Here is a 15,384-nt window from a genome sequence, read left to right on the forward strand (position 1 = left end):
TTTATTAGGGGGCTTAGAGTAGGTGTAATTAGTTTAAAATTGTTGTAATATTTTTCTTATGTTTGTAAATATTTTATTATTTTCTGTAACTTAGTTCTTTTTTATTTTTTGTACTTTAGATAGTTTATTTAATTTTATTTATTTGTAGCAATTGTGTTTAATTAATTTATTGATAGTGTAGTGTTAGGTTAATTGTAGGTAATTGTAGGTAGTTTATTTAATTATTTTATTGATAGGGTAGTGTTAGGTTTAATTATATCTTAGGTTAGGATTTATTTTACAGGTAAATTTGTAATTATTTTAACTAGGTAACTATTAAATAGTTCTTAACTATTTAATAGCTATTGTACCTGGTTAAAATAATTACAAAGTTGCCTGTAAAATAAATATTAATCCTAAAATAGCTATAATATAATTATAATTTATATTGTAGCTATATTAGGATGTATTTTACAGGTAAGTATTTAGCTTTAAATAGGAATTATTTATTTAATAAGAGTTAATTTATTTCGTTAGATAAAAATTATATTTAACTTAGGGGGGTGTTAGTGTTAGGGTTAGACTTAGCTTTAGGGGTTAATACATTTATTAGAATAGCGGTGAGCTCCGGTCGGAAGATTAGGGGTTAATAATTGAAGTTAGGTGTCGGCGATGTTAGGGAGGGCAGATTAGGGGTTAATACTATTTATGATAGGGTTAGTGAGGCGGATTAGGGGTTAATAACTTTATTATAGTAGCGCTCAGGTCCGCTCGGCAGATTAGGGGTTAATAAGTGTAGGTAGGTGTCGGCGACGTTGTGGGGGGCAGATTAGGGGTTAATAAATATAACATAGGGGTCGGCGATGTTAGGGGTAGCAGATTAGGGGTACATAGGGATAACGTAGGTGGCGGCGATTTGCGGTCGGAAGATTAGGGGTTAATTATTTTAAGTAGCTTGCGGCGACGTTGTGGGGGGCAAGTTAGGGGTTAATAGATATAATACAGGGGTCGGCGGTGTTAGGGGCAGCAGATTAGGGGTACATAAGTATAACGTAGGTGGCGGTCGGCAGATTAGGGGTTAAAAATTTTAATCGAGTGGCGGCGATGTGGGGGGACCTCGGTTTAGGGGTACATAGGTAGTTTATGGGTGTTAGTGTACTTTAGGGTACAGTAGTTAAGAGCTTTAGAAACCGGCGTTAGCCAGAAAGCTCTTAACTCCTGCTATTTTCAGGCGGCTGGAATCTTGTCGTTAGAGCTCTAACGCTCACTGCAGAAACGACTCTAAATACCAGCGTTAGAAAGATCCCATTGAAAAGATAGGCTACGCAAATGGCGTAGGGGGATCTGCGGTATGGAAAAGTCGCGGCTGAAAAGTGAGCGTTAGACCCTTTCCTGACTGACTCCAAATACCAGCGGGCGCCCAAAACCAGCGTTAGGAGCCTCTAACGCTGGTTTTGACGGCTACCGCCGAACTCTAAATCTAGGCCATAGTTTATATTCACACATCCACTAAGTTTTACAATTATAATTTCACCACTCAAACTATGACATATGAACACTGAAAAAGCAACAATCTCTTAAGAACACGCTTTATTTATAAGGGTATGTGCACTTACATAGAAAGTACTCTTTTTTTTGACGTTTTAATGGCATATTCAAATGTCAATTTATTCTCAGTTTTTACATTATGAATTATACAAGTAATTTGCATAATTGAAGCAACTAAGGATTTGACATACATTATAATGGCAAATTGAGACACATTAAACTCTGAATGTTATAAAAAATAGCTTCAATATGAAACAGATAATTCCTCAAAGAACTAAATTTTGTCTTCAGGGAAACACTTCATAAGCAAAAATATGTCCAGTGAGTAAGACATTGTTTCCAGGAATTAACATATTCTCCCTCTGCTAAATGATAAATTATGTAAAGAAAATATGTTTTCTTTATATCTGGCAGTCATGATATGCAATAATCTTTCGCTTTATTGCACATTCACATTTTTCTATCTCATTTTCCGAAGTCTCATTCTGTTTTCTTTGTCCCTTTTCTTAAGTAAATTAATAAACTGATTGAAAAAATGTTCTTGATCTTTTTTCTTTTGTACTATACGAAATCGCTGATCTCTTCCATATTTTTCTGCAAATTCTTTAAATGTAGTCCTGAAATAAAAATATATAGTTTATATTTATTTCCAGTTTAATGTAACATAACAATCATAACAATTATAGTAAAGAGACATTAAAATATAACATTAAACTTAAAGGGACATGAAACCCACATTTTTTTCATGATTTAGAAAGAGCATGCGATTTTAAACAACTTTCTAATTTACTTCTATTATCTAATTTGCTTCATTCTCTTGATATACTTTGCAGAAAAGAATATCTAGATAGGCTCAGTAGCTGCTGATTGGTTGCTGTGCATAGATGCCTCGTGTGATTTTCTTCAACAAAGGATATCTAAAGAATGAAGCAAATTAGATAATAGAAGTAAATTAGAATATTGTTTAAAATTGTATTCTCTACTTGAATCATGAAAGAAAATGTTTGGGTTTAGCGTCCCTTTAAGCCAGAAATGTTAAAATTAGTAAAATTAGGCAGCAACAAAGGGCAAATCTCACTTGGAGACAGACAATCAAATATTCCCCAGCTTGGAGAAAAATTTAAGTAAAGACTTCATAGGGGCTGAACTTGCCAAATGATAAAAAAAAAGATGCGGAGGCTGAAAGTATGAGGGAGATTAGAGATCCCTCCCATAAAATACTACACTTAAATGAGATGATTTAAAATGATCCTACAGCACTGCAAGATCTCTCACAAGGTTCTAGACAGGCATATTTTGCTTTACTTCTCTAAGCAGTGTTTTTTTACATTTCTGTAAGTGAAGTATAGATAATCCCAGTGCACAATAGCACTGCGTGACATGAGAGTTTTTATACTCTGTGCTTTGTATTTGATATTACTTTACACTTCAGATTGTGGGCCAAATTACAAGTTTCACACTAATAATAGCACAAAACGCGATAAGCAATATTGCTGGATATTAGCGTGCAAAGTAGTCCATTGTAAATCCCCTTTACCAGAGAATGGTTAGCGCAGCCGACATCACTCTCGTGCAACCTATACTTTCAATGGATATTGCGACTGTGCTATATAGCGCTCATATTACAAGTTCAAAGTTAAAGGTTGTGTTTGAGCAGAAGCCAAAACTGTTCTATAATATTTAGCACAACTTGAGACAAGAAATGTAATGTTAAAAAAAAGTTTTAAAAAAACTCATCAAAAACATATTAAAATAAAGTATTACACTTATACATGCACTTTTAAATAAAAAAACATAAACTTAATATTGTAGAAAAGGTTTAAATACAGTATATTCACTTTTAAGCCCTTCCCAGACAAATACCTTGATACATGAAATATAATTCCTTTTTTTCATTTTTAGTATGTTTTAATGTGTTTTAATAGAAATACTTGCAATTTCTATGTTCTTCACTTTGAATTTTTTTTTCATTATATATATATATATATATATATATATATATATATATATATATATATATATATATATATATATATGAGATATATGAGAGAGAGAGAGAGAGAGAGAGAGACATTTTTCATGTATTGACGAAGATAGGAACTTAAAGGGACAGTCTAGGCCAAAATAAACTTTCATGATTCAGATAGAGCATGCAATTTTAAACAATTTTTCAATTTACTTTTATCACCAATTTTGCTTTGTTCTCTTGGTGTTCTTAGTTGAAAGCTTAACCTAGGAGGTTCATATGCTAATTTCTTAGACCTTGAAGGCCACCTCTTTTCAGAATGCATTTTAACAGTTTTTCACCACTAGAGGGTGTTAGTTCATGTATTTCATATAGATAATATTGATGTTGAGAGTGTGGTATAACCCAGCAAAAACCACACCCTTAGGGGGCGCCTCCAAACACAAATGACAAAAAATAGTAGTGTGAAAGGAAAAAGAGAAAATGGATATACAACTCTATAAGCACTATATCTACCAAACAATGTCCATAGGAGATATGTGGAAAACAAGTTCCAATGTACAATAGTCCAAAAAAGTGTGGCAGCTCTCGGTTGTAGGATGGTCTTCCTATGATGTTAGATAACTGAAAAAAGAAAAAACAGAGGCACCAATATGGGCTAGTAATGCAAAGATAAGTGGCTCCAATAAACACAAATCCAGATGTATACTCACAAGAGCAGCGCACCCTGTGGTGCTATTGATGCAGGCCGGAGCCTCGCAGTGGTCCAGCTCACTGTGGCATTGAAGTGGATACCCAGAAGATGTCCCTGAGGGGATTGATAGTAGATATCCTATGTGGACAAAAAGTATATGCACATAGCCCAGTATTGTTAAGGCAGAGAGACAAGTAAGTAAAGAATAAACTTACAAGATCCAATGCACCTCCAGGTGCATTAACAGCAGGCTGGGACCTAACAGTCACCCAGCAGACTGGAAAACTCCCAGCAGGTCCTGGTCTTCCTCAGGTGGCTAATAGCAGCACAGCCCAATAATGTACTCACATAAAAAAATACACCAAAAGGCAAGCAAGTGTATTAAAATGTATAAAACTTTAATAAAAAGTGACGCGTTTCTCAGCAGACTAGGAGCTGTTTCCTCAGGCTAAAAAATATATACCTGCTGAGTATATATGCTGAGAAACGCGTCGCTTTTTATTAAAGCTTTATACATTTTAATACACTTGCTTGCCCTTTGGTGTATTTTTTTCTGTGAGAACATAATTGGGCTGTGCTGCTTTTAGCCACCTGAGGAAGACCAGGAGCTGCTGGGAGTTTTCCAGTCTGCTGGGTGACTGTTAGATCCCAGCCCGCTGTTAATGCACCTGGAGGTGCATTGGATCTTGTAAGTTTATTCTTTACTTACTTATCTCTCTGTCTCTGTCTCTGGATATCTACTATCAATCCCCTCAGGGACATCTTCTGGGTATCCACTTCAATGCCACAGTGAGCTGGACCACTGCGAGGCTCGGGCCTGCATCAATAGCACCACAGGGTGCGCTGCTCTTGTGAGTATAGATCTGGATTTGTGTTTATTGGAGCCACTTATCTTTGCATTACTAGGCCATGTCGGCGCCTCTGATTTTTCTTTTTTCAGTTATTTCATATAGATAACACTGTGCTTGTGCACGTGAAGTTATCTGGGAGCAGGCACTGATTGGCTAAACTGCAAGTCTGTCAAAAGAACTGAAATAAAGGGGCAGTTTGCAGAGGCTTAGATACAAGATAATCACAGAGGTTAAAAGTATATTAATATAAATGTGTTGGTTATACAAAACTGGGGAATGGGTAATAAAGGGATTATCTATCTTTTAAAACAATAACAATTCTGGTGTAGACTGTTCCTCTAAAGTATTTCTAATGCACCTTTGGCTTTAGCGCAGTTGATCTAGCACAATGTCAGGGTTAGCAGTTGAGCATTAAATAAAAATGAACACCTAGATTTAGAGTTTGGCGTTAGCCGGCAAAAGCAGCGTTAAGGGGTCCTAACGCTGCTTTTTACCGCCCGCTGGTATTTAGAGTCAGGCAGGAAAGGGTCTACTGCTCACTTTCTTTCCGCTACTCGAGGCTACCGCAGATCCCCTTACGTCAATTGCGTATCCTATCTTTTCTATGGGGTTTGCCTAACGCTGGTATTACGAGTCTTGGAAGAAGTGAGCGGTAGAGCCTCTGCCGACAAGACTCTTACCGTCAAAAAAAGTCAGTAGTTAAGAGCTTTATGGGCTAACGCGGGAACATAAAGCTCTTAACTACTGTGCTATAAAGTACACTAACACCCATAAACTACCTATGAAGCCCTAAACCGAGGCCCCCCCACATCGCCAACCCTATAATAATTTTTTTTAACCCCTAATCTGCCGCTCCAGACACCGTCGCAACCTATATTATACCTATGAACCCCTAATCTGCTGCCCCTAACATCGCCGACACCTACATTATATTTATTAACCCCTAATCTCCCCCCCCCCAATGTCACCGCCACCTACCTACAATTATTAACCCCTAATCTGCCGACCGGACCTCGCCGCCACTATAATAAATGTATTAACCCCTAAACCGCCACACTCCTGCCTCGCAAACACTATAATAAATTGTATTAACCCCTAATCTGCCCTCCCTAACATCGCTGCCACCTACCTACAATTATTAACCCCTAATCTCCTACCCCCAATGTCGCTGCTACTATAATAAAGTTATTAACCCCTAAACCTAAGTCTAACCCTAACCCTAACACCCCCCCTAAATTAAATATAATTTAAATTAATCTAAATAAATTTACTATAATTAAATAAATTATTCATATTTAAAACTAAATACTTACCTATAAAATAAACCCTAATATAGCTACAATATAACTAATAGTTATATTGTAGCTATTTTAGGATTTATATTTATTTTACAGGCAACTTTGTATTTATTTTAACTAGGTACAATAGCTATTAAATAGTTAATAACTATTTAATAGCTACCTAGTTAAAATAATTACAAAATTACCTGTAAAATAAATCCTAACCTAAGTTACAAATACACCTAACACTACACTATCAATAAATTAATTAAATAAATTACTTACAATTAGCTAAACTAAAATACAATTAAATAAACTAATCTATAATACAAAAAACAAACAAACACTAAATTACAGAAAATAAAAAAAATTACAAGAAGTTTAAACTAATTACACCTAATCTAAGCCCCCTAATAAAATAAAAAAGCCCCCCAAAATAATAAAATGCCCTACCCTATTCTAAATTACAAGTAATCAGCTCTTTTACCAGCCCTTAAAAGGGCTTTTTGCGGGGCATTGCCCCAAAGTAATCAGCTCTTTTACCTGTAAATAAAAATACAACCCCCCCAACATTAAAACCCACCACCCACATACCCCTACTCTAACCCACCCAAACCCCCCTTAAATTAACCTAACACTAACCCCCTGAAGATCTCCCTACCTTGAGTCGTCTTCACCCAGCCGAGCCGAATTCTTCATCCAAGCGGAGCAAGAAAAGGTCCTCTATCCGGTAGAAGTCTTCATCCAAGCGGGGTCTTCTATCTTCATCCATCCGGAGCAGAGCCATCTTCCATACAGCCGACGCGGAGCCATCCTCTTCAACCGATGGACTAACGACGAATGACGGTTCCTTTAAGGGACGTCATCCAAGATGGCGTCCCTCGAATTAAGGTAAGAAAAATCTGATTGGCTGATTCAATCAGCCAATCAGATTGAAGTTCAATCCGATTGGCTGATCCAATCAGCCAATCGGATTGACCTTGCATTCTATTGGCTGTTCCGATCAGCCAATAGAATGCGAGGTCAATCAGATTGGCTGAATAGTATAATGTAGGTGTCAGCGATAGGGGTTAATAAGTGTAAGGTTAGGGGTGTTTAGACTCGGGTTCATGTTAGGGTGTTAGGTGTAGACTTAGAAAGTTTTTCCCCATAGGAAACAATGGGGCTGCGTTAGGAGCTGTACGCTGCTTTTTTGCAGGTGTTAGGTTTTTTTTCAGCCAGCTCAGCCCTATTGTTTTCTATGGGGATATCGTGCACGAGCACGTTTTGCCAGCTTACCGCTACCGTAGGCAACACTGGTATTGAGGGTTGAAGTGGAGCTAAATTATGCTCAACGCTCCCTTTTCTGAGGCTAACACAGCCATTCAGACAACTCTAAATATCAGCGTTGTCTTAAGGGTGCTCTGGAAAAAAAAGCAGCGTTAGCACCGCGGGTCTTTACCGACAAAACTCTAAATCTAGTCGAAAGTCTTTTTTTAGCACCCCATAGAAGTATATAAGGAGAGTGAGTTAGCACGGTTGCGATATTGGAAGTACTGAAGTTAGCACACCTCAGTCTTTTGCTATTGCGATAACTTCTTACTTTCAACTTGTAATACGCATGCTAATCCATCTGCACTAAATTTTTTCTTTGAGCGCAGTTAGCGCTTGAGCAAAAAAACTAAAACATATTGTCACTTATAGTCTGGCCCTGTCATTTTTTAGGTTTAGATATAGGATTGATTTTACAAATTCCGATTTATGTTTTAAAAGTTTATGTGTTACTTTAACAAATTAGGATCATAATTTGTATGTCTTTTTATATGTCTGTGTTAGGGTGACCATATTGCCGCTTTAAAAAGGGACACATATGAAAAATACATATGTAAGGGTTCTTATACAAAACATTTCTTTAAACAGCTCTGAAAACAGCCATGACAGATGTATTTTTCATATGTGTCCCATTTTAAAGCGGCAATATGGTCACCCTAGTCTGTGTATTTTTTACAAATTACATTGCATTTTGCTTGTTTTATGTAAAAAAAAATCTGACAGTTTCAGAAAGTGAGATGAACAGGGGAGGTCCCTGGGATGGACAGGGGAGGTCCCGTCCCTGGGTATGTCTGAATCTCTCTCACAATTTTCATGATATACTCTAAGCATTTTACAATAGCAGGACTCACTGATTTATTTTGCCAGCTGTTTGCAGGTGAAGTTTGCTAAAAATTCACAATACACTTATTAAATTGACACAAAACGAATGTATAATAAACTAAAGGCAAATTCAAGATACATTGTAGTTAAAACAATTTAGTTTAATTTGAATTTGCTACAAACAGAATGTATATCAGTGTGAAGTGCTCACATGTTAACTTTTCTCTTCCCTCTGAGATTCTGTATAACAGAGAGTCTTATTACTTTATGTGGAAGATATCTCTCATCTCTAGGTTTGGCCCCTTTTCTTTGAGAATTCAGAGAGCTCAGCCCCTATGAAGTCTAGACTTTAATTTCTCTCCAAGCTGGAAAATCTTAGATCATCCATCCAACAGAATGTAATGAAGCTCTATAGGATACAGAATCTCACATGGGAGATTAATGTTTAAGAGACATGCAATACATTTTTTTTAGGATTCAGATAGATCATACAATTTTAAATAACTTTCTGATTTTATTTTTCTTACCAAATGTTCTATATTCACCTGGTTTCCTTTGTTGAATGAGCAGCAAAACACTATTGGCAGCTAACTGAATCAAATGACAAGAAGCATATATGTGTAGTCACTAATAAGCAGCTTGGTCCCAGTAGTGCATTGCATCTCCTGAGCTTACCTACCTATAGGTATTATGTTCAACAAAGCCTACCAAAATAACGAAGCAAATTACATAATAGGAGTAAATTTGAGAGTTGTTTAACATTATATGCTCTATCTCAATCAGGAAAGAAAAAAATGGTTTTTGCATGTCCCTTTAACAAGTGAGCACCTGACACTGATATACATTCCTAGTTTGCAGCAAATACAGATTAAACTGAAATGTTCTCACTACAATTTACTTGCATTTGCTTCTAGTTAATGTGCATTATGATTCTGACAGTTAAATAATTGTAATGTGAATTTTAAACAAACTTTACCTGCATACAGCTAGCAAGATAAATTAGTGAGACCTAAAGGTATAAAATGATTATAGCTTACAATGAGAATTGTGGGAGAGATTCAGGCAGACCCTTGGAACTTGCTTGTTCCACCCACTTTCTGAAGTGATCAGTTTAGAATAAATACAAAATGCAAAGTAATTTGTAAAACTTAAAGGAACCAATCTGAAGTTTAAAGATGTATAAAATAAAAAGCACAAAGTTCAAATATAACAAAACTCTCATGCCATGCATTGCTAACTATGTTGCACTTGGGCTTGTCTCTCTTTCACATCCATAAATGGAGGGAACACCCCTTAGAGTAGTATAGAAATATCTTCCTTTAGAATATTGTGAGTCAGGATCATTTTATGTCATCTCATCTGAGTGGAGAGCTTTATATCATCAGGCCCTCAGAGAAACACCTGTTAAAATATTTGCTAATTAATCTTTTTAATTCATAACAAAATACTAAACCCTTATCATGCTGCAATGTTATGTGCCAATTATAGCATCCACCTAATCTCTACTTAGGATTTTGTGCCTCTTAAAGTCTTATAGGGACACTAAATGCTTCATTTAATCATGGCTGCTGCCATTATGGTACCTAGGTTACACTGCAGGTATCTGGGGGAGTGTTGCTGCCCATGTGCAAACAGATCAACACTGGAATTTAGTGAGAGACAGATTCCAACATGGTGGCACTTATGACTAGTGGATGGCAGGGCTTAACCTCAAGTCTCTGCATATAAAAAAAGTGTTTAGTGTTCTTTAAAGGGACATAAAAGTGTTGGATGCAGTGCCAAACATATTCATGCTTTATTTTTGCAATTTATAAATTTAAGCCTACTTAGGGTTAGATTACGAGTGATTACACTAACTATAGCATGCAAGTGGAATAGGGTATTTCTATATTTTTTTTTGCATGCAACAGAAATAGTGCTTATATTACGAGTTCAAAGTAAACATAGTCGCTTAACCCCTTAAGGACCAGCGACGTACCCTGTATGTCGCTGGCCTTTTTTTGGGACGTGATTGTTTTATAGCGCGGTTTTGCCACCAGCGTTGAGACTGCTCTATTCCACAAAGCCTGCTGGAGGGAGGGCATTAATAGCGTGTTCTTGCTAGACTTGTGCTATTATGTCCTGAAAAAACCCTTAACGACCAGTGACATATAGGGTACATTGTGGTCATTAAGGGGTTAAGCGCAATTGAATTTAAGCCACCAGGTTAGTGCAAATTAAGAGCTCTGGTTAACTGTTACGCGACAGAAAAAAGTTGAACTAAGCACATCAAAAATTCATTTAACAGTACATTTAAACTCATATTGTCTGATAAAAAAAATTGGGCTAGATTACAAGTAGAGCACTAATTAGCGCTTTCACTAGAGTGGTAACTGCGCTAGAAGTAAACATTTTGGGCTCATTAGGTTGCGCTGGTATTATGATTTTAAAGTAAAAAGTTATCGCTCCAGCACTAACCCGACGAGCGCAAAAGCAGAACGTACACTATTACGCGTGCAATAACCTATTTCCCAATAGAAGTTAATGGGAAAAAAAGTGGAAAAAAAAACCTAACACCCTACTCGCTCGCTAACCCGAATTGCCATAAGCCCCTTCTGGAAAAAAAACTAAACTGCCACATAGCCCACCGCAAAGTCCCCACTACACTATTAACTCCTAAACCACCACACCCCCACATCACACAACTTCACTACACAATTAACCCCTAAACCCCCAGCCCCCACATCGTACAACTTCACTACACTATTAAACCCTAAACCACCAGCCCCCCCATCGCTATGTAGGTTTTTTTGTTATGGCAGGGATTTTTTATTTTTGTAATCTGTGTTTTTTTTTTTTTTTTTAAAGGTAAGATTAGATTTTTCTTAGGTAAGTTGTTATTTTTTTAAAGGTAGTTAGTTTTTTTTTTAAAAGTAAAATTATTCTATTTTGGGTTAGGTAGGGGTTAATAGTGTAGTGGGTTACTTTGGATTGGGAGGCTGGTGGTTTAGGGGTTAATAGTATAGTGAAATCTTTGCGATGTGGGGGGTTGCTATTTAGGGGTAAATAGTGTAGTCAGGTCTTTGCGATGGGGGTGGCGGTTTAGGGGTTTATAGTGTAGAGGTTTTGTTTGGGATGTGGGGTGTGGCTGTTTAGGGGTTAATGGGGTAAAGAGGTAGTTTGCGATTTGGGGGGGTGATATTGGAGTTCATAGTATAGTTTAGTGCATCTGTTTCTGTTGCTGGAGCGTAAATTAGCGCAAGGTTGGGCAAACAAATTTACGGTAATGTTAACAATGCACCACTTGTAATATGGATTTGAGTGTAAAGAACATCATGATCTCAGGTTTGCATTTATGCTCCTCACACTAATGATAGTGTTCCACTTGTAACCTGACCCATTATTTAAAATACATATCTAACTCTATATATATCTATAGGAAAAGATATACAGGTATAGGTACATGTAGACATATATAGAAATACTAGTCCTAAAGCCCGTTCACACGGGCCGTGTTGTGTTATATTTAATTCTCTCTCTCTCTCTCTCTCTCTCCTGTGCTGCCCGGTTCTCCCCTACGCGCGCGATCAGCTGTGCTGCCCGGTTCTCCCCTGCGCGCGCGATCAGCTGTGCTGCCCGGTTCTCCCCTGCGCGCGCGATCAGCTGTGCTGCCCGGTTCTCCCCTGCGCACGCGATCAGCTGTGCTGCCCGGTCCTCGCGCTGCTGTCGGGCGGGTGCGCGTGCGATCAGCTGCAAGAGTTTGTCTGAACTGCGCATGACGGCTTCAGACAAACTCTTGTCTTTTATAATATAGGATGTATTTACAATAAAAAGGACATTGTTCTGTATGTGAAAAATATTGAAATGTGAAATATTAATAATTCATGTTGGGTTTAGCGAGTATGGGTGTTAGTTTTTTGTTGTTGCAATTTTCATGCTCCATTGAAGTCTATGGGAGCATATTTTACAGCTGTCGCAATATTCTAAATCTAAGTTTTTTTACTTTCAACTCATAATACGAGCGCAACCTGGTGCGAGAAAAAATCACCATCATGCGATGGCAACGTGTTAGCTGGAATGTTAAATAGCACTCCATTCATAATATAGCCCTTAATTTATTCAGTCTTGGCTGACCTCCACAAATTATTTTACTAGAAGGCTTAGGGTTAATAGCACTTCCAGTTTCTCATTTCCATGATGGACAAAGAAAGAATGAAGTGATGTTAGTCATGTTAACAAAGGTCAGACACGAGTGTGCTCCCATGAAAAGTAATGGTTTTGGTCTTATGTTTTCTTATTAGCTGTGCATCATTCACCCAAATTTCTTTTAAAGAATAAAAAGCATGGGTAAACTACGGGTAAAATAACTAGATAGGCTTTAATTTCTATATTTAAAAACTAAACATGCCACAATTTTAAACTCCCCAGTTTGAATATGCTCAAAGCAGTAGAAAATATGTTAAACTTTATGCATCACTACCACAAATGCAGTATGTCTAAATGTAATTATTGAATGTACTAGGAAAAGGAAATGATGCAGCTCTTTGTAAGTTGAGCTTATGAGTACTAGAGAAACATATTCAGCTATAATTATACAATTACATTGCAATTACTAAAACTTACCTTACATTGGCCTGGAATACAAGTGGCAAGCTAATTTTTTATTTATGCTTGAACGCTAACTGCACTCAAGTTAAAAAAAATGATTCGGTCTGGTTAGCTCTTTTGTTACAAATTGAAAGTAAAAAAGACTCAGGCCCGCTAAGTTTAGTACTATAGATATCGCAACTACGCTAACTCTCTCTACTCATAGACGTCTCTAGGATGCGCTGCAAAAAGCTTTATTAGTTTTCGCTTGTGCACTAACCCAACATTGTGTTAAATCAATGGCGCTAAAGTCGAAGGTACGTTAGAAATACTTAACATCCACTAATATATATATATATATATGACAGTGTAATAGAGTTGTGAATATTAAGCCAAGGAGTCTCATTCTATTATGAAGAGTAAAAGCAGGAATGATTCAGCCCACTGTGGCAAAGGAAAATAGGGTTAGGATCAATTTTTGCAATTTTTTGCAGCAGTTTGAAAAATATGTTGTGCTTTTGAAAATGGATGTGCGCCAATACCTTTTTGTTTGTGTAATTACTGGATCATATTGGCAGCACTCCCAAAGATGTGTATATAAACTTTTTGTAAGGTGTGCTAAACCAAATTTTTTATTTGTATTAAAACATAATCAGGGAGACTGACCATCTCCCATTGGTTAAAGCACCCCACCCAAGCTCAGGTGTGCTCATGACAGTGTAATAGAGTTGAAAATATTAAGCCAGGGAGTCTCATTCTATTATGAAGAGTAAAAGCAGGAATGATTAATCCCACTGTGGCAAAGGAATATAGGGTTAGGACCCGTCTATATTGGGGCACCTTGTAAGTGGTGACTGGCTAAGCAAAATATGGCCATATTGTGTTACTAAGATCCCAATTTTATTTAAAAAGAATAGTTGTCTCTTGATGTTGTTTGCGGCAGTTTAAAAATATGTTGTGCTTTTGAAAATGGATGTGCGATATAGATATATAGCCAACAGCAAAGGAAGTCACTCACAGGGTCTTGCATGAAGTACACATAGTATTTATTTTGACGTTTCGGGTATCACCCCGTTTTCAAAAACATCATAATGGTAAACAATATACTCACCCCCTTTAATACCTCTGCACAGCAAACAATTAGTGTGGCGCTCACTCCGGCACATGGAAGTCAACCGCCTTCACGTGATGCAACGTCACGCGCGTAGGCATAGCAACCGGACGCTCAGCTGTGAGTGCCATGTGTAAGGTTAACATAGTCAAACATAGTGACTGGAGCAATACACAAATAGCCAAGGATATGCCACCTATCACACAGTTATTAGAGGCATACAGTGGATAATGAGAGGAGATGTTATAAAACGAGAGGATGCTTAATGTACTATAACTAAATGAGTGGTCTTTACGTTAATAATTGTAACACTAACCAGCATATGACATACCAACCAAGCTAGCAATTATGGTGAGGGTAGAGAATACCTCATAATAGCTGCAAGCAATGGGGCAATATACAAAAGCCCTACCCACAGAAATACCCTACATATCTAACTAAATATCTGCACCTTAGAAAAACATCCACAGGTATACGTGCATAGTCCATCGGCATCCATAGGTATACGTGCATAGTCCATCAGCATAAACAGGATAATGTCAGAAAACATGAGCAGTGCATAATGCACAAAGCCATCAGTATGTTATAATTCCCTTACAGACAGCAGTGCCAGTCAAGGTGGACATTCAAACCCCTAGGGGTCATCCCTAGGTTGAAAATCCATTGTGATCCCCTTTGTAAGAGAATTTTGGCCCTATCACCCCACCTAGCCAGTGGGGGGATGTGGTCAATAATAATGTACTTGAGATTTGTCACTCTGTGTCCAGCCTCAGTGAAGTGCCGAGCCACCGGCTGTTCCGACATTCCTTTATCTAATGCTGAATGTATTGCAGACCGGTGGTTGGCCATTCTGGTCTTCAGGTCGTCCACCGTCTTCACTATGTAAAACATTCCATACACTGTGCAGCAGGTAGACAATGTACTTTGTGGTACAAGTTACTCTATGTCTGATTTTAAAAAAAATTTTTGAGTATGGATGACTGAAGAAACTGCCAGTTGTCAGGCCCCCGCAGGTGGTGCATCCCCGACCCCGAAAACACCCTGCTTTAGTTTTTTAGCCAGGTGTCGCTACTGTAACATCCTCTGGGGTCTGTTTTAATCAGATGGTCTCTCAGAGAGGTCGCTCTGTGATACCCAATTCTGGGTGGCAGCATAGATTTGAAGGGTAAGTCACTATCAGAAGCTAGCAGTCCCCAATTTTTCTTCAGGGTATTCACAATCCCCTCTTTACCCTTGGTATATGTTGTAGTGAATGT

General features: G+C 37.6%; 1 protein-coding gene across 1 annotated transcript in view; it reads right to left on the minus strand.

Annotated features, from left to right (window-relative positions):
* Positions 1 to 1,551: 1,551 nt before the first annotated feature.
* Positions 1,552 to 15,384, minus strand: part of TCERG1L (transcription elongation regulator 1 like) — a 381,274-nt gene continuing 367,441 nt past the window's right edge. Inside the window, exon 13 of the mRNA XM_053691741.1 lies at positions 1,552 to 2,144. Coding sequence (XP_053547716.1) covers positions 1,988 to 2,144 — 157 coding nt within the window. The 3' untranslated portion in view covers positions 1,552 to 1,987. The remainder of the gene's footprint in view (positions 2,145 to 15,384) is intronic.

This window comes from Bombina bombina, chromosome 9, assembly GCF_027579735.1.
Source record: "Bombina bombina isolate aBomBom1 chromosome 9, aBomBom1.pri, whole genome shotgun sequence".
In the NCBI taxonomy this organism is placed as follows: domain Eukaryota; kingdom Metazoa; phylum Chordata; class Amphibia; order Anura; family Bombinatoridae; genus Bombina; species Bombina bombina.